Source organism: Labeo rohita, chromosome 22, assembly GCF_022985175.1.
Source record: "Labeo rohita strain BAU-BD-2019 chromosome 22, IGBB_LRoh.1.0, whole genome shotgun sequence".
NCBI lineage: Eukaryota > Metazoa > Chordata > Actinopteri > Cypriniformes > Cyprinidae > Labeo > Labeo rohita.
Window position 1 is genome coordinate 58,856,875 of NC_066890.1, and position 26,381 is coordinate 58,883,255.

The 26,381-nt window shown below is 32.9% G+C and overlaps 1 protein-coding gene across 2 annotated transcripts; it reads right to left on the reverse strand.

Moving 5' to 3' along the window:
- Positions 1 to 683: 683 nt before the first annotated feature.
- tbxa2r (thromboxane A2 receptor) lies at positions 684 to 20,250 on the reverse strand. Of its 2 annotated transcripts, XM_051095643.1 has the most exons (4): positions 19,882 to 20,250; positions 11,466 to 12,322; positions 7,298 to 7,431; positions 4,770 to 5,037 (listed from the first exon to the last, which is right to left on the reverse strand). In XM_051095643.1, the coding sequence occupies exons 2-4, from the start codon at positions 12,279 to 12,281 to the stop codon at positions 4,905 to 4,907; spliced, it is 1,083 nt and encodes a 360-aa protein (XP_050951600.1). In that variant the 5' UTR covers positions 12,282 to 12,322; positions 19,882 to 20,250; the 3' UTR covers positions 4,770 to 4,904. The 2 variants fall into 2 exon arrangements, with proteins under 2 accessions (XP_050951599.1, XP_050951600.1); XM_051095642.1 differs by lacking the exon at positions 7,298 to 7,431 and having other exon boundaries at positions 684 to 5,037; positions 19,882 to 20,244.
- Between the last annotated feature and the right edge of the window lie 6,131 nt (positions 20,251 to 26,381).

Consider the following 26,381-nt stretch of genomic DNA (forward strand, 5'->3'; position numbering starts at 1 on the left):
ACTTAAATATTTGTATATATACATATTTCACAATAAAATGTACAGTATATTGTTTCTGAATAGATAATAGACCTAATTTCAGTGTCGTTTTCTATTTTGCCATCATTTCTAATTAATTGCGTCATTCGTAATGCTTCATGGAATTGTAGTACTTTCCATGAAATATACAGTCGATTTTAAAATACTTTTTTGTTTCGTATCAGAGTTTGTAAAATTGTAATTTACCACATTGCTTGTTGGTTTCAATGCGCTTTTAACACGTTAACGAAGACTTCGAAAAATCCCTATGGGCAAAATGAATGGAAGAAGTCCAGGAAGTGCTGAAAAAGTGGGTGTGGCCTAAACACACTTGTATTCTAACCCCTCCTCTTTCAACCAACTGTCACTTTCATCATAAGTCAAGCCACGCCCATTTCAGCAGAATTTGAAAATTAAAATACTTATTTTACTCATTTAACATGGTTTATTTGCAGCTAGTCATGCTTATTTAGTTGTGAAACAGTTGCAAAATGAGGAAGCTGATATAAATCTTGTTTGTGTTGCTGGATTCTACTTGTTTTCCTGTTTGCCTAGCACATTCAAGTCAAAACAATGAAGTGCTGCCCAAATTGCTCTGTTTTTTGGTAAATTGGCACCTAAAATGACCACAAATCTGTGTCGTCTACATTCAAGAAACTGTCTTTTAATGTACGCTAACTGAAGGAATCCAAACACAAGATGTTTGAATAACGAATTTTATGCAACAATACTTGGGTTTACATGCGATAGCAATTCCAGATCAAAACAGATGATTAACTCTGTTAAGCCTGATGCCAACCTTGTGTTTCCTCACACGAGAACAACCAAATTTGTGCTAATAATGATCCTTGTTTAATTCCTTGGAAGACAAGAACTTTCCATAACAGGAGCATAAATAAACCAGAATTGGTGATAAAAATTTGCTATTTTCTCCAAGTGTGTGGTCCTCATAGTCTTATCAGCAAGGAAAAGGAGGGTGCTTGTCTAGGAAGCGAGCCAAAACTGCCCAGTCGTCCCAAATCGAGTCAAGCCTGCAAATTTCTACTGTACATTTTCAATGTTAGACATTCAGTATACAATCTTGTCAGATTTTTAAATACGTTTTTCCTTTAAATTATAGTTAACTGATTACCTCCTAGTCAGTTGGTTCATTGCTTTTAACTCTTTTAAAATCCCTTTGGGAAAAACACTCCAAAAACTGTTGGAAGTTTTGCATATAGGCTCCACCTCCAAAATGACATCACATACTTATTTTCCAAATAAGCTTAAATAACTGGTTGTAATGTGATTCGCCTTATAGTGGGTTGGTTTGGATCATGGTTTTTAACTCTTTATAGACTTCGTAAAAAACCCTTTTCATCATCCAATCACTGGCCAAAGGGTAAAATCAAGCCCCGCCCACTTTCCCACACAAGCCTTCAAATTTGTACTGTATGTTTTCATTGAAACCTTTAAGTACACATTCTTGCCTTTTTGCCCTATTTTCAAATACTCTTCTTACTTTAAATCAGAGGGCTTCACCTTGTATCTGATCGGTTTGGTTCATGGGTTGGTTTAACTCTTTAACAAAGACTCGAATGAGAAAAGAATGTGAAAGACTCAAGAACCTGATGAAAAAGTGGGCAGGCAGTATTGTGCTAAGGCACCACCCAAAAACGAGATCACCAAACACTTAATTTTGAACTTCTCCCCCTTCAACCAAATTTACATTTTATCATCCAATCACTAGCCAACTGGTAAAATTCAAGCCCCACCCACTTTCCAACTTAAGCCTTCAAGATTGTACTATACTTTTTTATATATATATATTAAAGCCATTAAGTACAGATGGTTTTTGCTTTAAATCAGAGTTTGTAATGTTGTGATTCACCTTGTACCTGACATGTTTGGGTTTAACTCTTTAACGAAGACTTCAGTGGGAAATTAATGGGGGAAAAACTCAAAGAACTGCTGAAAAAGTTTGTGGGCACTACTGTGCTAAGGTTTCACCCCCAAAAAAGAGATCACCAAACACTTAATTTTGAACCCTTCCAACTAACCACCACATTTCATTATCCAATCACCGGCTGTTTGGTATAATTCAAGCCCTGACTGTACTGTACATTTTTATTAAAGCCATTAAGTATACATTCTTGTCTTTTTATCCTATTTTTAAATACATTTTGATTTAAATCAGAGTTTGCAATGTTGTGATTTGTCTCGTAGCTGATTGATTTGGTTCATCGTTGGGTTTAACACTTTACGAAGACTTGATTGGCAAAAAACTTCAAGAATTGCTGAAAAAAGTGAACAGGCATGATTGTACAAAGGCTCCGCCTCTAAAATGACATCAGATACTTATTTGCCAACCCCTCCTCCTTTAACCATCCATCAGTTTTTATCCTCCAACCACTGGCCAACTGGTAAAACCAAGCCACACCCACTTTCCCACTCGAGCTTTCAAGTTTGTACTATACTAATTTTTTATTAATTAATTTTGCAGTATACATGTTTTTTTTAATTTTTAATCAATTCACCTTGTAGTTGGTTAGTTTGGTTCATGGATCTTTAACGAAAAGTTGAATGGAAAATTAATGCGAAAAAGTGGGCGGGCACGATTGTACAAAGGCTCCATCTCTAAAATGACATCAGATACTTATTTGCCAACCCCTCCCCCTCCAACCAACCATCAATTTTTTCTCCTCCAACCACTGGCCAACTGGTAAAACCAACCCACTTTCCCACTCAAGCCTTCAAGTTTGTATTATACATTTTTTGTTATTAATGCCATTAAGTATACATTCTTGTTTTTTTTGGGTGCTATTTCTAAATACATTATATTTTAAATCAGAGTTTGCAATGTTGTAGATGTTTAGTTTGGTTCATGGATCTTTAACGAAAAGTGGAATGGGATATGAATGTCAAAAACTCCAGGAACTGCTGAAAAAAAGTGGGCAGAGATTATTGTACAAAGGCTCCGCCTTCAAAATAAAATCCCATACTTATTTTCCAACCCCTCCCCCTCCAACCAACCATCGATTTTGGTTTGGTTTATGGATCTTTAATGAAAAGCTGAATGGAAAACGAATGTGAAAAACTCCAGGAACTGCTGAAAAAGAGGGCGGACACTATTGTGCTAAGGCTCCACCCCCAAAAATGAGATCAACAAACACACTTAATTTTGAACCCTTCCCCCTTCAACCAACTGTCACTTCTTGTGATCCAATCATTGGTGAACTGGTAAAATCAAGTCACGCCCACTCTCCCACTCAAGCGTGATTTCTCTTGCTGAAAAAGTGGGCGGGCACTATTGTACAAAGGCTCCACATCCAAAATGACATCACATACTTATTTTCCAACCCCTCACCCTCCAACCACCTGTCGCTTTTCATCATCCAATCACTGACCAACTGGAAAACCAAGTCCCACCCACTTTCCCACTTAAGCCTTCAAGTTTGTACTATATGTTTTTTAAACATTTTTTATTAAAGACATTAAGTATACATTCTTGTCTTGTTTTGTTCTATTTTTAAATATTTTTTGCTTTAAATAAGAGTTTGCAATGTTATAGTTGGTTAGTTTGGCTCATGGATCTTTAACAAAAAGTTGAACGGGAAATTAATGTGAAAACTCCAGAAACTGCTGAAAAAGTGGGCGGACACTATTGTACAAAGGCTCCGCCTCCAAAATAAAATCCTATACTTATTTTCCAACCCCTTCCCCTCCAGCCAACCATCAATTTTGGTTTGGTTCATGGGTCTTTAAGGAAAAGCTGAATGTGAAACGAATGTGAAAAACTCCCGAAACTGCTGAAAAAGTGGGCGGACACTATTGTGCTAAGGCTCCACCCCCAAAAATGAGATCAACAAACACACTTAATTTTGAACCCTTCCCCCTTCAACCAACTGTCACTTCTTGTGATCCAATCATTGGTGAACTGGTAAAATCAAGTCTCTCAAGCCACTCTCCCACTCAAGTGGGATTTCTCTTGTTGAAAAAGTGGGCGGACACTATTGCACAAAGGCTCCGCCTCCAAAATAAAATCCCATACTTATTTTCCAACCCCTCCCTCTCCAACCAACCATCGATTTTGGTTTGGTTCATGGATCTTTAACGAAAAGCTGAATGGGAAATGAATGCGAAAAACTCTTTTGAACCCTTCCCCCTTGAACCAACCGTCACGTTTTGTCATCCAATCATTGGTGAACTGGTAAAATCAAGTCACGCCCACTCTCCCACTCAAGGTTGTACTGTACATTTTTATTAAAGCCATTAAGTATACATTCTTGTCTTTTTGTCCTATTTTCAAATACATCTTGCTTTAAATCAGAGTTTGCAATGTTGTGATTTCTCTTGCTGAAAAAGTGGGCGGGCACTATTGTACAAAGGCTCCGCCTCCAAAGTGACATCACATACCTATCTTTCAACCCTTTTCATCAACCAATCACTGGCCAACTGGAAAACCAAGCCCCGCCCACTTTCTCACTCAAGTCTGCAAGTTTGCAGTACGTTTTCCTCAACCGCCTCACTCTCCAAGTTCATGTGATTTCGTCACGTCTTGAGAAGTCAAATATACACTTCTCGAACGTGTCCACCAACAACAGGGTTCAAAAGATGGTTCACGCTCTACATTGGGCGCCACATTAGACATTGAATTGTGAATGAAGTAGAAGATAATTGCTAAAATAGTCTTCGTTGCTAAATAGGACTAGACGTCACGGTGGCGTCCTGCGCCGGTAACGGCGTATCCTCTTCCCTGGCTTTGGCCGGACTCGCCCGCACGTGATCCAAACGGTCGATGGTTCCTCCAAGAGAACCACGCGTGAGTTTGCGGAAGGACGTGGAGAGCGTAGGATAGTTGCTGATGATGGAGCCGCGCGACCAGTCCATCCTGGGAGCGAGGCGTTTCAGTATGGCACGTCGGAACAGGATGTAGACCCAGGGATCCAGGACCTGGTTCCCCGTCGCAAAACGAAGCCAGAGAAGCAGGTGGGAAATCTCAAACGTCTTGTCCGACAGCACGGTCTGCGCAATAAACACCTGTTGAGAGGGAAAACAACAAGAGGGTGACGAGAGGAACATCGACTCCACTTGAGTCAGTCAATAAAATAAACACGACCATCGCGGCGCAAACATTGACGTCGCCGTGGGCTTCGTCATTTTGAAATGTTTACAAAAACGAATGGATTTTTGCACTGAGAATAACCAAAATATAACATCTGGGGATGCTGGACACAATTTCCAGGAATATTTGCTTGCATAATGTCAATAGTTAATATATTCACCGGAGAAATATTCAGAGAGATGTGCAAACAAATATGTCCGGGACATTTGGACACTGAAAAGTTTTTTTTTTTTGGAAAGGATAAAACTGATGAAATATCACATGACCTTTTTGGATCTTTTTCCCCAATAGCTGCAAGATAACAAATGGGTTTGTTAACATAAATACTTAGCAGTCATTGAGCGAATGTGGCGGTAAAAGGAGTGAGCTAAGCAGTTATAAATCATTGACCTTTGTTGAGTGTTCACTCGACAGAATACACATGCTCACACAAACAAATAAACACAGAGCATTTGGTGGAAAATGACGCAAAATGACAAACATTTACAATGGTAAGTACAGTTTCTGCCAAAATACAATAAGTTCTATAAGAAGTACTGCTACAGAGAAAATGTGGGAACTTTATTACTTACCAGAACTTACAGGTTACTTACTGGCATTACTTAACAGTAAAAAAACAAACAAAAACAACTCTCTCTCTCCCTCTCTATAAAATCAATAAAAAATGTAATAATGTAAAAAAAAAAAAAAAAAAAAATAAAATTAATGTAAAAATTAATGTAGCTTATATTTTTGTGATGGATTTTCACATAAAAAAATAAATGTGGTTTTAATTTATAATAATAAATTAAATTAAAAAATAAATACAAACAAAATAAAATTATAAAATATTTATAAAATAAAAAAATATATATTATAATGTAATAAACTATATTTATTTATAAACATTTAAAACAGCATACATTAATATTGTATATTTGCTTTCTATTATACTATATATATTTTTTGAATAAAATACTTACATATCACAAAATATTATATTAGATAATAAATAAAACATTATATTATTATAATGTAATATGAACAAAATATTTATTTATAAACATAACAACATTTATTAGTATTATATATAATTAAAAAACATTATGTATTACAACATAATACATAAAAAATAAATACATAATATTTTGTGTTAATTCATTTAAATACAATTTAAATAAACGTCAATACAATTATATATTGTGATTTCTCTTATTGTATTGTATATATATGTGTGTTTTAATAAATATAATATTATAAAAAATATTACATATAACAATGTATAAGAATGAATAAATACATTTAATAATTTTTTGTTATTTTGTTTAAATATAATTTAAATAAACATTAGAAAAATAATTTTAAAATATTTATATTATATTATTACAAATAATAATACAAATAAATACAAATAAAACAAAAATAAACAAATGCAATTCTATATATATATATATGTTTTAATAAATAGAATAGTACTTATATTACATATCACAATATAAAACATAAAAATGAACAAATACATTTCATAATATTTTGTGTTAATTCATTTAAATATCATTTAAATAAACATTAGTTTATTAATTAATTACTATAAATTATTATAAATATGCATATATTTTTATTTATGTAAATATAAATATTACAAATAATAATACAAATAAACAAAGAAATTTGAGTAATAATATTTAATTTGAATTACAATACATTTTTTTAATAAACAATATATATAAACATGTTTATAATGCCATACATTTATAATACACTTAATTATAGGAACAATATTTTCTTTTAATTACATTAAATAAAATATATATTTAATGAAAAAATATTCATATATCATTCATAATAATTTATTCTATTTTAATTAATTATAACAACAATAATAACAATATTTTCTTTATTTTTTAAAATTATTTTTTAATTATTAAAAAATTGTACAATTTATTAAATAAAATAATTAATTTAAAAAAATAAAATGAAATAAAATAAAAAAAGATATTTTCTGTTTTAATTATTAATAAATATATAATAAATATTGTGGCAGAAACTCTGATTAGTGTGTTGGGGTGGATGATGGTTTTCAGTGGAAAGCAGTCGCTATGAATCGGCAGAAGCGTTTCGATGAGCGCGTGAGTGTGAATGAGGCTCGCTGTTAATTCGGATCACAATCTGGATTAGCCGTCGGCCGTTACTCGCCTCAGTCTAGACTCCTGACACAGGATGTAAATCCAGGGGTCGCAAATCTGATTGCAGGTGGCCAATCGCAGGTAGAACAGAACGCTATAGGGCTCGACGGCTAGTGACGACACGACACTCTTCAGTATGAACATCTGTCCGGAGACACAAGGTGAGACGCGTCACAGCGTTTCCCACTCATCTCACACTCGATAACATCCACATCAGCTCCGGAGATTGTTTATTCCTCAAATTCCTCAAGTTTATTTTACTATCTGTGGATCAATGCACTTACAGACGTTTAAGTGGTGGAAATGACATTTAAAGATAATCTAATCTCAATTTACGCAACCTAAATATAGAAAGATAAATCATATTTTTTGCACAGTGTGATAAAATGTCTGCATGATTGGAAAGGACAAACAAAAACATTAGTTATACAAGTCATATTTATCACTTTTCTATAATATTTCATCTCAAGCTCCAAGTAGGACTCAAAGTCTGAGTTTTGTACAATGAAAACACAAATCTAGACATGAATAGACAGATTAAGAAATTAATAAAAAAAATACAAAAATAAATAAAAACAATAAAAAAATGCTAAAAGATTAAAAAAATAAATTCAGTTTTAAATTTTAATTTATATAATATATTTGAATTGAATTAAATATAAATATGTTAAAAAATACATTAAAAATGTGACGCTTTGATTAAACAAAAAAGAATGCTAAGAAATCATATGTTTTATTTTATTTTTATTTTATAAAATATAAAAAATACACAAAAAATAAATTACATTTTAATTTAATTTAGCTAATATTTCTGTGATGGATTTCAATTTTAATTTATATAACATTTTAATTGAATTACATGTATAACTAAAATAAACTTAATTTTCAAAAAATATATAAAAAATTCCATCATATGTTTTTTTTATCTTTATTTAATAAAATAACAAAAACATTAAATTAAATTTTAATGTATATTTTTGTGACGGATTTCCAATTTTAATTCAATTCTAATTTTATTAACATATTATAACTGAATTAAATATTAGTTAATATTTCTGTGATGGATTTTCAATTTTGATTCGATTTAATTTTAATTTATGTAACATTTAATTTAATTAAATATAAATATATTACCAAATAAACTTAATTTTATTGTTTTTAATTTAATTTTATTTCATTTATATATTTGTATTTAATCAAATATTTAAAAAAAAGTTATAAAAATAACATATTTGTATTTAATAATAGTTGTACTTAATTTAGTTGATATTTCTGTGATTGATCTTTAATTTCAATTTTATTTTTAATTTATATAACATTTTAACTGAATTTAATATAACTATATTACAAAAGTACTTAAAAAATATTAAACAATATCATATATTTAATATAAAAACTGACATTTTAATTTAGTTAATATTTCTGTGATGGATTTTCAATTTTAATTTTAGTTTAATTTATATATCATTTTAATTGAATTAGATATAAATGTATTACAAAATCAACTTATTTAAAAATATTTTTAAAAAATAATACTAATGAATAATAATTTTCTATCATATATTTTATATATTTTTATTTATTAAAATATAAAAAGTAAAATACAGTTTTAATTGAATTAATATTTCTGTGATAGATTTTTAATTCAATTTAAATTTTATTGTAAATTTATATAATATATTTTAATTGAATTAAAAATGAATATATATTATAAAAATACTTTTTTTAATTAAAAAAAAAATCAACAAATACTAATGAATAATAGTTTTCTATCATATATTTTACATATTTATATTTAATATAAAATTAACATTTTAATTTAGTAAATATTTATGTGATGGATTTTTAATTTTAATTTAATTTAACTGAATTAAATATAAATGTATTAAAAAATAAACGTAAAAAATTTTCAATCCTATATATTTTATATATTTTTATTTAAATAAAAAATACAAAAAATAAATTACATTTTAATTAAATTTAGTTGATATTTCTTTGATGGATTTTTATACTTTTGGATTGAAAGCATGGGTTCTAAAAAAAATAAATAAACAAATAAATAAATCTATACATAAAAAAGCATTTTATTTTTTAAAAAAAAAAAAAAAAAAAGTTAAAAAAAGTTAAAAAAAAAGCATCGATTTTTGTATGTTTAGTAATAATCACCAAATTGTATTAATATATAATTTATTATTTTATTAAACTGAAATTTATACATATATATATATATATATATATATATATATATATATATATAAACACTATCCCTGGTGTAATAAAATGTCCATAGTTTGCTGAAACTCCCAGTTGTAGTTAATGTAGATTAATTTGTTTGGTTCGAAATAGGAAGCGTGTGTTTGCTGCTGAGGACTTCCTGTTCTACCCTTCAACAGGAAATGGCTCTTTCCCATTAGTCTTATCAGCAGTTCTCACACGACTCCTTCACTTTCGACTGGTAGAACATGGGCAGTTTCCTGAGGAAAAGCTCTTAATGTGTAACGAGTAAATTGCCTGGCCTCGCGATCGTTAGTGCACCTGCGTCGCATGCCAGTGTTTCTGCAACACGATAAACAAGACTGAAAACAAGCAGCGTCACGGACAATTATAACCGAATCGGACAATTACAGAAAGCAATTTCTGTAATGTCACACCACAAACGAGTACAACACAGATGCTGCGACATCTGGATCTCAAACGGGTTTATTTACAAAACACATCGTCTGAAGTCGCATACGAACTAAAGTCTGAAATATCAACGTACGAGAAGCGCCTTGTCTTTTTAGTGGACTTGAGACTGTTCAAAACCTTGTAAGAAGCCTACATCGATGTTATTTTAAGGCCAAACTGTAACGATTTATCCCAGAATGCATTGCGCTGGTCTTAACGAAAAACAAATCCATAAGGGTGGACGAGTTACTAAAAGGTGTCGCTATAAAATAGTTAAGTCTAATTATACAAGCAGATTTGTATTTACTAATTGCATGCGATATGCATTTTTATGCTAATTAGAGTGTTAGCTTAGCCACATGCTAACATCAAACTCTATTGGAATCAAGCGTCAAGCTGTTCGTGTAGCATTTACCTTGATTTCAATATATAACGTTAAACAAAAAATGTCATTTTTTAACGCTAAAATTATGTTAGCATGTATATTGTTTACATCTTTTGGCGAAATTGTTGAAATAATAAGTACTTTAATGTTTACAGATCAGCCCCATTCACTTTCATTGTAAGTTTTATGTTATTTATTTTTTTAAACGTTTTTATTATTGTTATTATTATTATTATTATTATTATTATTATTAATTAATACTACTACTATTATTACTATTATTTTAAAAAATATTTTAAATTAACAATGTTTTGTGAAATGTTATAATATTAAAAATAATAATAACAACAATAATATTTTTGTCATAGTATTATTAGTTGTTGTAATTTCATAACTATTTCTATTAATAGGTTAGTTTAATTATATTACTTCTATTACTTAATTTAATTATATGTTTTGGCAGTATTAAATTATTTTAAAAAATGAAAATATTTTCAAATGTTTATTTTAAATAATAATAATAATAATAATAATAATACTTAATGCAATAATGTTTTGGCAGTATTAAATTAATAACAATTTGTAACATTTTTATTTTATACCAATAATAATAATAATACTTATTAATAATAATAATAATAATAATAATAACAATAATAATAATTTTGTTGTAATATTATTATTAGTTTAAAAATGATGATATTATTATTATTTTTTTATTATTAATATTATTAATTTTGTTGTATTATTATTATTAGTTTAAGTCATTTTATAAATATTGTTATTAAGTTATTATCATAATTTAAAAATTATGATTGGGTTTGGGTAATTATATTACTTAATAAACATTTTTCATTGTGATTATTAATAATAAAAAACTACTGTAAATCTTTCTCTTTATTTCACAGGTTGTACATTATTTTTCAAAGAAAACTCTGCCACAAATGCTGTCGATTCAGCGTAACTGAACCTGTAATACTCCTCTTTCAGATTCTTTCTTGGTTACGATGTTGCCTACTTTGTAGGCATCTTACTAGGTTTCAGAAACAGTTACTGACAGCTCATTTTGGACAGTTGGTCAACAGATTTAGTATTCGTCAATTGTCAATGTAGTTCAAGCACTCACCAGTAGAGGGCACCAGCAGACGGAGGCAATGGCCATAATCAAAATCAGCTGCACCATCATCTCCACTTCGTAGTCTCGTCTCCGCTGACCGCTGTCCTGTCCACAACACACCCTCAGTAGGGTGATCACGCTCACCGTGTTGAGCAGGAACGATACGGCCAGCGACAGCAAACCCACGAGCGAGAAGATCAACCCGAACGTCATGTCTAGTGGGCTGGAGCTGATGTTGAGGAAGCACCAGGAACCGGGGTACTGGAGTTGGTAGCTTCCCAATCCCATCAGTGGCAGAAGACTGATGCAACCAGCCGTGATCCAAACCATGACCACCGTCGAACATGCTCTGCTGTTGGACATGGAGGTGGAGCGGGCGAAGGGTCGGTTGATGCCTACGAATCGCTCCACGGCCATCGTGGCGCCGAGAAGCAGCGGGCAAAGACCGTAGAAGACCATCGACATGCCCATGAAGTTGCAGAAGTGGCAATGAGGGTCCAGTTGTCGCCAGTTAAAGTGCGTGATGTGGAAGGACACCACGATGGACCCGGTGACCAACAGTCCCATGAAGTCGGTGAACACCAGTCCGCCGAGGAAGAGCAGGAACGAGGACCGCGAGCGGCTCTTTGTGTGGTGGAAGGTCCTGGCCAGAACCACCAAAGCAAAGAGGTTGGAGCTCAAGCCGAGGCCACTGAAGACGGATGAGAAGTACGCTGAGGCGATGGTCAGGTTGTGTCTGAAAGGCGGGCTGTTGATGGAGAAGCAAAGCGGAGTCGCATTGCTTGGCCCTGCCACTTGGCTGATGGTGGACGGCGATAAAACCATGACGATGGCTGTTAAAGACGGGTTTATTTCATCCTGTGAACCTGTGATGGAGTTACACAATCAGATTACTTTTCAAATAACTAGTAAAGTAACACATTACAAGTATTGCAAGCTACGTAATCAGATCACTTTTCAAGTAACTAGTAATGCATTACAAGTATCATGAGTTATGTAATTAGATTAATTTTTAAGTAAGTAGTAAAGCAACGCATAACAAGTATCAAGTAATTAGTAATGCATTACAAGTATCACGAGTTACATAATCAGATTACTTTTCAAGTAACCAGTATTACTTTTAAAGTGACTATTAAAGTAACACATTGCAAGTTTTGCAAGTTACGTAATCAGATTACTTTTTTAAGTACCTAGTAAAGTAACGCATTACAAGTATTGCAAGCCATGTAATTAGATTACTTTAAGTACCTATTAAAGTAACACATTACAAGCATCATGAGTTATGTAATCAGATTACTTTTTAAGTAACTACTAAAGCAACACATTACAAGTATCGAGTAATTAGTGAAGTAATGCATTACAAGTATCGTGAGTTACATAATCAGATTACTTTTCAAGTAATCAGTATTACTTTTAAAGTGACTATTAAAGTAACACATTGCAAGTATTGCAAGTTACATAATCAGATTAATTTTTAAAGTACCTAGTAAAGTAATGCATTACAAGTATCGCAAGTTACGTAATCAGATAACTTTTTTTGCAAGTAACTGGTAACAGGTAACTGGTAACCATTTTCAAAAGCCGCGGTTTTCAAGTTGTGAGGACGTTTGTTATACATTATATTTAGTTATACATTATACTTAGTTGCACAGTCTTGGTTACAAAGCTTTGGTTAATTTAAGTTGACTTTTCTCGTTAGCAACACGCTAACGTTTTGTGCACGCGGTCCGAGGGCAGCGGTATGTCTCATGAACAGACAGACAGACAGAAATGTCAGAGCTTGGTCTAGGACAAAAACAAAGAATTGACATCTGGTCAAACTTCACATATGACAACAAGGACAACAAGAGCGTCTCCCAGTTATTTTATTTTTGAGAATTGCACTTTATATTTCTTTATGCTTTTGATTTTGCAAAGACTGTAGAAGACAGTAAGTTCATTGGTTATCTATTTCAATAATAATAATTTCTGCTGTTTTGCTCGCGCAGTGGATTTCTCTTCGCTCAGCTGATTTCTGCTCCCTCGAGTCTAGATGACTTTTGACAATTTGGGGGCGGAAACCAAGGAGGGCACTGACTCTCTTATGATTGGTCACTTTCATCGTAATCACACCCACAGGGACATCCTTATACCTTGATTGACAGCTCTCATTACAGGAAGCACGGAGACAGTTGTGCTGCTTAATATTTTTTTATAACCTGAGATACTTTTTTTCAGGATTATTTGTTGAATAAAAAGTTAAAAAGAACTGTATTTATTTAGAATAGAAATCTTTTGTAACAATATACACTACCGTTCAAAAGTTTGGGAACAATAACTATTTTTTTTTAAAGAAATTAGTACTTTAATTCAACAAGGATGCGTTAAATTGATAAAAGGTGATGGTAACGATGTATATTGTTAGAAATGTTTTTATTTTGAATAAATGCTGTTTTTATGAATAAATGCTGTTAACGTTTTACTCATCAATGAATCCTGAAAAAAGTATTCCAAAAAAATATATTAAACAGCACAACTGTTTCCATCATTGATAATAACTGAGTATCAAATCAGCATATTAGAATGATTTCTGAAGGATCATAAGACACCAAAGACTGGAGTACTTGCTGATGAAAATTCAGCTTTGCATCACAAAAATAAATTACATTTTAAAATATATTAAAAAAGAGAACCATTATTTTAAATTGTAATAATATTTCATATTATTACTGTTTTTTTTTTTTTTTTTTGTTTTGTTTTTTTTTTTTTTTGCAGTGTTAACTGAATGGCTGAACTCCGTCAGATACCTTGACTCCGTGCTTCCTGTAATGAGAGCTGTCAATCAAGGTACAAGGATGTCCCTGTGGGTGTGATTACGATGAAAGTGACCAATCATAAGAGAGTCAGTGCCCTCCTTGGTTTCCGCCCCCAAATTGTCAAAAGTCATCTAGACTCGAGGGAGCAGAAATCAGCTGAGCGAGGAGAAATCCACTGCGCGTCAGCACTCCGCGAGCAGAAGCCCGCGCGCGATAGGATTCCACTGTACAAGCAGAGTTAACCTATGAGAGTATGCCAGCGCTCGCGCTTTGTACACCTCTCGGTTGTTGAATTTGTGCGCGAGTACTTTTATCATGCCAGCTGAAGGTTCATTTTTGCACGTGTGAAATAACATAATGTGCTCGTGAGCATGTCTTACACGCTCATAACTTTTGACTAAAAAATAACGCCATAAAAAATACTCATGTTTTTGACATTTAATAAAATAAATGTTTTTTTATTACAACAATTAGATATGTGCCTGTATTCTCTATATGCTTCCATATATTGTAATATACTTACAATTACGTAAATTATGGAGAAAAATCTGCTAATATTTGGTCTACTAAAACTAGACTAAGACTAAAAGACTTAAGACTAAACTAAGACTAAAACTCTTATGATATTTAGTCAACTAAACTAGACTAAGACTAAAAGATTTCAGATGACTAAAATAGGACTAAAACTAAATGGTGTATTATTCCAAAGACTAAGACTAAGACTACATCAGAATTTGCTGTCAAAATTAACACTGACTGGTAAATTAATGCATTGCAAGTATTGTGAGTTACATAAAGTAACTAGTAAAGTAACAAAAGTATTGTGACATAATCAGATTATCTTTTAACTAGTAAAGTAATGCATCGTATGTATTGCAAGTTACGTAATCAGATTACGTTTTAAAGTAAGTAGTAAAGTGTCACGAATCTGCTCCGTGGCTTTCCGTCCACTCACCACCAGATGTCGCACTGTCATTAAATTGACTCTCACACTACACAAACCGTTGCACGTCACCCCACGACTACATTTCCTATCATCCATTGCTCTGATTACACATACACTGCTGCAACCAATCAGACACACTATATAAACCTTGGACTTCCTTTTCCTATCGCCGAGTATTGCATTGCGTTTATCACTCTCCAAGTGTTAGCATCAATTATGGAGCCCCTTCCTAGTTTGTCATTCACATCTTGTATCCTCTGTATACCAGTTTGCCGGTGTTCGACCCTGCCTGTAAATGACCATGTCACTGTTTCATGTCAATAAAAGCTTGCGCATGGATCCGCACGCCTCTCTCAGTCACTCCGTAACAGAAAGTAATGCATTGCAAGTATCGCAACTTACATAATCAGATTACTTTTCAAGTAACCAGTATTACTTTTAAAGTGACTATTAAAGTAATACATTGCAAGTATTGTGAGTTACATAATCAAATTACTATTTAAGTAACTAGTAAAGTAACACATTACAAGTATCGCAAGTAACGGAATCAGATTACTTTTTCAAGTAAGTAGTAAAGTAACGCATTACAAGTATCGCAATTTATATAATCAGATTACTTAAAGTAACTAGTAATGCATTACAAGTATTGGGGGTTACATAATCAGATTACTTTACAAGTAACTAGTAAAGTGACGCATTACAAGGGTCGCAAGTTACGTAATCAGATTACTTAAAGTAACTAGTAAAGTAATGCATTACAAGTATTGCGAGTTACATAATCAGATTACTTTTCAAGTAACTAGTAAAGTGACGCATTACAAATGTTGCAAGTTACATAATCAGGTTACTTTCCAAATAAGTAGTAATAAATGCATTTCAAGTACCCTGAGTTATGTAATCAGATTACTTTTTCAAGTATCTTGTAAAGTAACACATTACAAGTATCGTGAGTTACATAATCAGATTACTTTTTTAAATAACTATTGAAGTAACGTATTACAAGTATCATGAGCTATGTAATCAGATTACTTTTTCAAGTAACAGGTAAAGTAACACATTCGTTTTTAATTTACTAAAAAAAATATTACTTTTATACTTTATATTACTACATACTTACTTTTTCAAATAAGTAATGTCAAATACTTTGTTTTCCCATTTATTGACTGACAGCGTCTTATGTTTCATGCAATCCAGGTTTGCACAGACGTGAATTTACATTTCCTTTAGCCTGAGGCTTAAGCTGAAAGTATACTTCAGTTTTTTAAACATATGCTAGTGTCTGCATATATTAACACAATATTGTAATGTTCAGCAGGTGAAAATTCAAGATGGCGGATGCGTCAACATCTCTGGAGTGACATGTCTACCTATCAGATCTACGACTGATCACTGTACTGGCCAGAATTTTTTAATTTGTGTGCTAACACGTGACTCATTTGGTTTTGGGACATTGTCTTACTAACAAATGGAATAAACGAGTCATATCCCTGCATGTGTTTTCCCAACGTCTTGTGCAACAGTAGAGAATGCATCATTCTAAGCAGACATTCGATAGCACACAGGAACTAAAACATGGACCGTGCCGGACGAAATGTGCCCATGTATTGTCCGCCGGCGTTTTAGAGCAAACCGCAACTTATGTCAACAGGAAACGCCAGAAATCTGATGAGCAACCAGATCTGTCAGATCATAAAAACAATAAACAAGACCCAAACACAACATTTGCTGAAATGAATTTTAAATTTATTTTTTTATTATTAATAATAATCAGTCATAAAAACAGTCATAAACAATTTCTCCATTAACCCAATAATAATATTAACAATAATTATTATTATTATTTCTGTAAGTGATTTAATTAATACAATTTATTTAAAATATTTTAAATAAATTACTACTATTAACAAATTATTATTAATAATTTCTAATATTTTCATTTTATTATTTCATTATTTTTATACTGTCAAAATATTCTTGCATTAAGTTATATAATTAATTTAACCCAATAATTATAATAATAATTTAATTTTTGCAATTAAACAAACCTATTCATAATAATTACAATAATTGTGATTTAATGTTAAAAATAATAATAATATTTTTTATTACATTATAAAACATTCTTACATTTGCCCAACTAATTTTATTATTATTATTATTATTAAACAACATTAATCAATTAAGTAATTTAATTAACCTATTATTATTATTTCAGTAAGTGATATAATTAATAATTTAAATCATTTAAAATATTATTAAGAATAATCTTTAATATTTTACTACCTTTTTTACCATCAAAATATTCTTGCATTAAGTAATATAATTAATGTAACTCAATAACAATATTAATAATTATTATAAAAAAATGTCATTCTTGAAATTAAGCTAACCTATTCATAGTAATTACAATCATTTTAATTTAATGTTTTAATAATAATAATACATATTTTAAGTATTATGAATTATTGCTATTTTAAGTATTTTTATTATTTTAAAACTGGCAAAAATTGTTGCATTAAGTAATTAACCTATTATTAGTAGTAATAATAATAATAACAATAATAATAATTTTATTACATTATAAAACATTGTTCCATTAGGTAATAGGCTAAGGCTAACCTTTATTATTATTATTATTATTATTAAATGTAATTGTTTATTGATGTATTTTATAAAAGCAATATGTTACGTGATTTTAATACACAGCTACTCATTATTTAATATACATGCACATTTTGGGTTCTAACTTCTGACTGGATAAGATTATATATTCATTAAATATTATATATATAATATATATTATACATTATATATTAATGAGCCAAGCTGCTATGAAAGAATTTTGATTATCAGTATATTAATAAATGCAACTAATTACTGAACATGTATTACTTTTATTGCATATTATCAATCGAGGCCACAAGTTACAGTAATTTTAACACAATTAAGATGGTTTGAGGCCCCCTTCTCATTAATATGCCTTAAACTCACTTTAATATGTGTCCTTGATTGCTTCATTTTGAATTCTGCTTAAGCTAACATTATAAATAATGCATGCTAATGCAAATATCTAAACTTCTACAACATATTGAGCCTTAAAGCTGCTTTAGAAGTTCTCCCAGATCTGCATGAAAACATCCAGATCTCAAAGATGTTTTGAGCCACACCTTAAACACATAAATCCAGCGTTTCCCAAAAGAATTTGAAGTGGATCCACTTCACGCTGGCCATTAAACATGAGTGTCTTCATCCCCAAAGCCGCTCAGATCGATACCTTAAGTGCAATTATTTATCATCAGGCAAAAGCCTAAACATCTGAACACAGTCGGGTGGTGTTTCCACTTGTAATGGCTGTGTACAGAAACCTGGTGTTTGTGCATCTCTCTTAGCAGCGTAATTCCAAAACAAACTCCATTAACCAAACACAGAGCTTTCCACAGTGCGCTCCTAATCGAATTCCATCAAATGAGACCCAGAAATAAGCTTAGCGAATGTCAGCGCCAGGAAGTGGGCTGGGAAATCTGCGATTGGTTTGCATGCATGTGCATTAACATCTTTAAGGTTTTTTTTTTAGCATTTGGCTGCGTCTTTGAAAATGCAGAAGTGTAAAACATCAGCAAAAGAGATTATTTTATAAAATATGATTACGCTATATGCTGTTTTGCTGTATAATCAAAGCATTATATGAGTCTGTGTTGTTGGCTCTTGCAGGAAATTGTTTTTAATTGCTTAGAAATTACAAACGTTTCTTCAGATGAGAGATTGGGTTTCTAGGTTCTTTAACGCACAAGAACAGTTTTCTGAAGAACTAGAGATTAAACTACACAGGCCTAGAATAGATTGTTATGAAATGCATGTTAAATGTTAGATAACAAGTTAAAAATACTCCATGTATTATGGGGCATGGGGTCTCATAGTATGTTTTGTACATTTAATGTATGTAATGTATTTATTTATTTATTTTTAAATGGGTATTTGTGCATAATAAAGTAAATTTTAATTTATATCGTAAAATTATATCACTTCCATATGTTATAGCACCCCTGTTATGTGTTAATTAACAACAGAATTTTATTTACTGCTTGTTTGTTCATTGTAATTAACAAAAACGTAATTTTTTCACCATGAATGTAACGTTTTATTTCTGAAACGTTTTAGTTGGAAGTTCATGTAACGTTATTAAATGTTACTTGCTTCAAAACTTCGGGAGAACGTTCAAAAACAACATTCGCATAATACTCGCTTTAACGTTTCTGTAACCAAGAAGAACGGACATGAAAAAAAAAAACCTTCCGAAAAAAAAAAAAAACGTTTTTAGAACATATCTGGTTAGCTGTGTAGTTATGGTCTTTAACAATGTTCTTAAAATGCTCACGTTATATTGTAATATATACATCGTCATTTTCATACAAGTTTTACACCTGCAGACTAAAACGTCAAACTTTGTACCACTTACATATCCAAAAATGAGTTTTGCCATCGACGCTGTTGCGGTTGACAAGTTTACAAAAACGGCTATTATTTGCAGAAATAGCCTGTGTTTTGCATCCAGAACCAAGTAAAACTTCCGCCAAGTACATCCAAACAAACAAACATAAGGAAACTTCGACGTTTCAAGGTTTACAAAGCTGAAAATGAAACACGTACATCAAGACGTTCGCTTTTAATTCAAAATTCAGTTTACCTGAGAAAGTGTGAAAGTCCGGCGCGCATTCCTTCAGTCTGTCGATCGCGAATCCCGGAGAGTCCAGAGAGCCTCAAGCTCTGCCTCCCATCACCTCCATCCTCCCAACACACTCCAACCCCACTCAAATACACGCAGGACTGTGAGGATGAGGATGATGAGGCGCGCCATCCTGTTCCTCCTTCCTCGCCGCGATTCCCGGAAGAGCCGCGGGACGCTCCTAAAAGAGTCTTCTGGGTCTCCGCCAGTAATTTCTACAACTAAAATCAATACCAGAAACTCTCTGATAGCTTTGAGTCCCAATACAATCCGGGTCGAAATGTTCGAGATGTTTGAATAAACAAGATGGTCTCCAAATTGTCTGTTGTGTGTGTGTGTGTGTCAACTTTAATGTTGCATTAGCAGTTATTGGTTCTAGGAAAATGCGTTTTAATAATTCAGGACTGTGGAAAGAGCTTTCTAAAGCACCTGACGCCAGTGACTAATGACTGAAAGTGTGATCATGACAAAGAGATCTCAAGATACTGCCAAAGTCCTTTGCATTAAAGAGAACAAAAAACTTAAAAACGTTATCTTTAAAAATAAATAAATAAACGAGCCGGCAAACGTTAAATATATGTGTAAATATATATGTAAATATATGTTCTTAGTTTGTCAGACCACAGGAAAAAACGTGCTAGTATTAACCACCCAGACGAATTTGAATGATTAAAAAACGCCAAATAAAATAAGTTATAAAAATCTTGGGAAAATAAGCAGTATTTTCTGACTGATATTACCGTTAGGGGCGTGTCCGCTGTCGGCGCTGAAACCACGCCCACTCGCGGGAAAGCTGCAGTCTCTCTCAACTGTCAAATACAAATAAATTTAAATTTAGAAGACCAACCTGTATTCTAAATGATCGCAGCTAGGTAATATGCATTTACAGGATGAAGGCACAGCTAGTAACTAGCGACTGAATGGTCAAACGTTTTCAGAACGTTCTGACAAGGTTCCAGTTACACCGAGAAAACATTTTTTCAGTTAACTGATATTTACTAACATACTTAAAATGTACAAAATGTACAAAAACATGATTTGTTTACATTTAACTTATAGAACATTTTACACCTTAAATGTTTTAGCTGGACGTCCATGTTATGTTTTTTTAAATGTTCCCATAATGCTTGCTTGTTCCTTTAACGTTCGTAACCAAGATTAAATGTTCATAAAACATTAAAAAAAGGCCATCTAAACATTCTGAGAACATTAAGAAACAACATATTCACAGCGTAATGAAGGGTTAACAGAGACGTTCTTAGAATGTTTTTTGGTTTGCTGGAGATTTAGCTGGTTTTTAATAATACTCTTTAAATGTTAGAACAAAAAATATTGTATATCGTAAATGTAATGTTTTTTTTTCCAAACACTGAAGTTGAACATTCAGCTAACGTTTTTTTTTAATGTTAGTATTGTCAAGAGAACATTCAAAAGTAATGCTCCCATTAAAAAAGTAAACTGTTTGAAAACAATGAATGTTTTAAATGTTCAGTGAACATAACTAAATGGGAACATTAGCAGCATGTTCTTCGACCAGATTTTCATCAGCTGGGTAATAGATCTTTCAAGTCTACCATTTTTTAAACTATTTATTTCACTCTAGTACTTTCCAAATGTCTTCAAAGGGTTTGCACTTCTGCAAAGCATTAGCGCTGGATCAGATGTATGTGGTGAAGCTAAATCCCCGTTAGCATTCATGACCGCAATAAACAGCTGATAGGTTAGGAATCTCTGACAATTATGAACCTTTAGAAGACATAATGTCTGTTTCCACTTAGCTGTGGAAGCATTTTAGCATAGCATGCTAAATACATCCATCAGCACTGGGAAAACAACATGTGTTGTGCTGTGATTAGCTGTTAGCTGCCACAACTATCTCTATATGTCTCTTTTTGTTCATCTGAGAGACAATAACAATCTGTTTCACTGTGTCATTAATCATTTAATGCAACGCAACAGTTAACATTCGCAATCAATGCTAAACATCTGGCACTGCAAGCTGCAATTAGTAAGAAAAACATATTCTCTGCATAGCTTCAGTTTGTAAATAAACTCTTACGTAAAGACATATGTTTATTGCATTTGTGCCTCTGATGATTAATGCTCTTTTTGGCATCGCACACACATTCTTTAGCCGATCGCTTCCCTTGTGCATAACACAAACCACATGACCCAATGAGACACTCTAATCCAAACACATACAGCTGAACTTATGACCCGATTTACTTTATGCTACCGACTTCTATGGGTTATTTGCAGACGTTGACTCTCGGCCAAGTTTAAGAGCAGACGTTAAGAGTTTATAACTCATCTGAACTATCTCTCAGAGCAGTGATTGTGAACTGCATGTCGTTTGATGGTCTCCAGGGAAGGGCGGTATGATATATTCCAACATTATTGTTCAGCTGCGTCATACACTTTGATTTTCCGCCAAGTTATTATGCTGCTTCTGAATAACTACTTATTTTGGGACTAAAACACGCAAAGCGACATGGGTATATGCTAACAATTACTGTTATTTTACTGCCATTAACAAAGTATAGTCCCAGCTAACAAAAATATACGTTCTAAGACGTTTGCTAATGTTATGAAAACGTTAGTTTTGAATGTTCTCTGAACTTTAAAATTGTCCAGGTTCTATAATGTTTCATTTTAAGAGAACATTCCATTTTAGAATTTTGCAAACATTATGAGAATGTTACTTTAAGCGTTCTATGAACGTTCCGAAACAAGTAGTTACATTTAAAGAATGTTAGCTGAACCTCCAAATAAAATAAGAACACTCTTAACACTATCTCACGACCAATTTGTATGTATTTTATGAAGTGGCTAACTCGTACAAATTCGTACAACCTGACTTACAACTTGTCTTGACCCCAGTGATGGGTAGGTTCAGGGGCAGCGTTAGGGATAGGTCATCTTTATGGATTTAGCAAAAATCTTACAAATTCAGTCACTCAAAAAAGTCACTCGTACAAATTCGTACAAATTAGCTACCTCGTAAAATATGTACGAATTGCCATGATATTGGGTTGAATATTCCATGAACAATATATAAATAATGTTTTTGTGTTAAAGTTTTAAGAACATTACTAAAAACCAGACAACCCCGAGCTAACAAAAATATGTTCTAAGAAGTTTTTGCTAACATTTTAGTAATAATTATGTCCAAAATGTACACTTTTTAAAATGCTAAGGGAACATGCAAACATTATGGGATTGTTTTCTTTTAATGTTCTCCGAATGTACTGAAAAAAATAGTAGCACTTAAAAAAAAAAAAACCGTTACAAATAGGGATGCAACAATACAGTTAGTGCACGGTTCAATACGTACCTCGGTTTTTAACCACGGTTTTCGGTTCGGTTTGGTTCTGATACCTTGCCACTTCAGTGTGTTTTTTTTTTTTGCAACAAATTAACAAAATACTCCCATAACGTCTGTACACTGGAAAAAGCGTGGTTTAGTATACGTCTGCTTAATTTTTCTTTTGAGACAGGTATTATTTTTTTTATTTTTACGCAAAATAGAATGGGTTTCATTCATACTGGACGCCAGAGGGCGCCCTAGTGCAAAAACCCACGTATGTGTCAAAGAAGTAGCGCTGATGACGTTCCGTTCCAGCTTTTCTAATATGGATAAAAGCATCGCTATTGCTGTAACTGATTAAAAACAGATATAACGTTAAACGTTTTTGAATGACAAAATGTAAGGACAATAAACACTCGTCTGCAATAATATATGATTTATCTGTTCTTCAAGTCATCTTGTGTATTTTCATAAGCCATTGCCAATCGACATACATAGAATATGAGTATAGAGTTTATCGTCTGCCTCATTCTGATACGAATCCACATCAGATCACGTAAGGAAGTTATTTCAAACACTCCACTAATGTTGTGAATTAAAAAGTTAATGTTTTTTTAATAACAGTTTTTAGAACTTTTGTTGGACAACAGGTTTAGAAAGGCTTATCATTGCATGTCATTAGATTGGAAGATGCTCTGTGTGTGTTGCTTTTTCAAATACAAACGGGGAGGCGTTCAGCACGTGAAATCACGGGCACAATTCCGAGAAAAATAAAACAAAGAAGTTATTTAAATGCAAAACCGAAGCGCGTATTGAACCGTGGATGTCGTACCGAACGGTTCAATATTATATTGAGAATTGTGACATCTCTAGTTACAAACAAACGTTTCATAAATGTACGATTTTTGAACGGCAAAATACTTATAAATGTGTATAAACATATATTTTTATAAACAAATGTGTATAAAATGTATAAACATTTTTTGGAAAACTTTGAGAACATTATTAAAGACCAGATTACTCTATTGTATTAATGTTACTGGAAGAGTGTAGATTTGAGAGAACCTTCTAGAACGTTAGAACGTTCTGAAATGTTTCCTGTTAGCTAGGAAGCATACTGCATTTCAGGCCCGGTTCCAGAACCAAATCACTGAGGGTGCTTCTGAAAATTGTGAGGGTGCTCACAAAAAATATGCATGGAACTGTATGAAAACGGTACCACCAAATAGGACTGAGTAATATAAATCGTCTACACTAGTATCGTAATTGTAGTTTCAACAAATGCCATCTAACATCAAGAATACACTGTGAAGGTTATTACTGCATGCTCATCTAGGAGCAGTTCACATGTCGCGCCTAAAAACGCGTTCTTTCCAAAGCGCTAAGTTACGCTCCCATGGCGTCTGTCGTTACTAGGCAACCATGGCCTACGCTCTCCATGAAGACAAGTTAGTTTCAGCAAATGATAAATGGCTTTCTAGCACTGCCCTGCTACAAAATGTATTTTAAAAATGTCTATCCCTGTACAGCTATGATCAGCTGTTTCACCGTCTTGGCTGAGTTTTCAATGTTGTTTCTATAAAGGATGAAGCTGATTGGTTGGTTCGTGTCACATGACCCGAGGTGCGCTTTTAACAATTCAGCTTGTGTATTTACAGTATTTTTTACAGAATTTGCAGCGTTAAAACTAGTACACGTTTAACATGATAGCAAGCAAGATATGGAATAAAAAAATGTCCCATTCCATGTATTAATTTTTGTCTTTTATAAATCATATAGTTTAGCAATATAAGTGCGTGTTCATTAATTTAAAAATTAATACGCTATTAATAATTTTATCTGAGGGTGCTTTTGCTTTTGTTTGGGGGTGCTTAGCACCCTCAAGCACCCCCGTAGAACCGGGCCTGCTGCATTTCATTAAATTTGGTAGCCCAGCTAGAAGACCTTTCACTAGCACCAGTTGAAACATGCTTCAAAATATCTTTTCGAACATACTCTTCTTTTAATTCTAAGTCTATACAAGTAAATTCAGCTTTATCGCTCTATCAGACAGACAGACCCATGATACGCCGCGGTAGGTCCTCTAGTGCAGTGAACCCCTGTTAATAAGCCCAAAAAACCCATCAGCCAGCGCACCTGAATCCGAGCGCTCTGTCAGTCAAGTGGCAGTCATCTGCAGCTAACAAACAGACACGTTCTGCTTCATTTCACCCCGAATCAGTGCATTTCCATGTAATTAAATTAAAGGCCTGCTGCCATGCCCACCGGGCAGCTTGTCAAGCCGCCCCTTTAATTTGGGCATGGGCACCTGCAGCGCAGATGCCAACACCTGATGCCCACGCCGGCACCCTGGCACACGGGTACAGATCAAGGTCACGGCCGTCCTACAGTTTCACAGCACGCCGTGCGAACAAACACACACACACTCTCGGCTCCGGGAGACTACGGTGTTAAGCTTCGAATGTAGGCCGGTGCCTTTAAGAGCAGCTCTAGTCTCGTCATTTAACCCAGAGGGAGGGTGTGTTACAGACGCCCTCTATTTGAACTCGTACGAAAAAAAGAACAAGGCACGATTCCAGACGCATCACACTAACAGCATCCAAATCAACATGATGGATAACTGGGTAGCTGACAGGAAATGTTTAAACACTGTCTCAGTGTTATAATTCGTCTAAAACCATTATACATGCAGTTTTATGGGCTCGTATTAATAGAGACTGTATGGAATAGTCAATTAGTTAATATAATAAATACAAAGAAAAATTGAAAGCACCTAAAATATACGTATTTTTTCTTATGCTAATATAGTACTTAACCTAAAAAAAACGTTTATAATTTACCAACTATCTCTATATTTATAATGCTGAACTTACACAGTCTTACATAACATAATGAAACTATTTCAATTGGTATTAGAAGGTAATATCATGATATTCTGCTCATATCCGTTTTCTGTACAACCGCGCCATTTCGTGCCATTATTTAAATATGTTTTTGCCGTTATCGTACATTTTTAGATAGACTCTCTCTTAAAAAACACATAAAATTAAACTGACAGTGTCTGGCTTGTTTATAGTATCGCTCCGAGGACTGTTTCTGTCTAAAAACCGGAATCGCGCCACATACAGCCCGAGTTTTCTACGTGGTTGTGCGC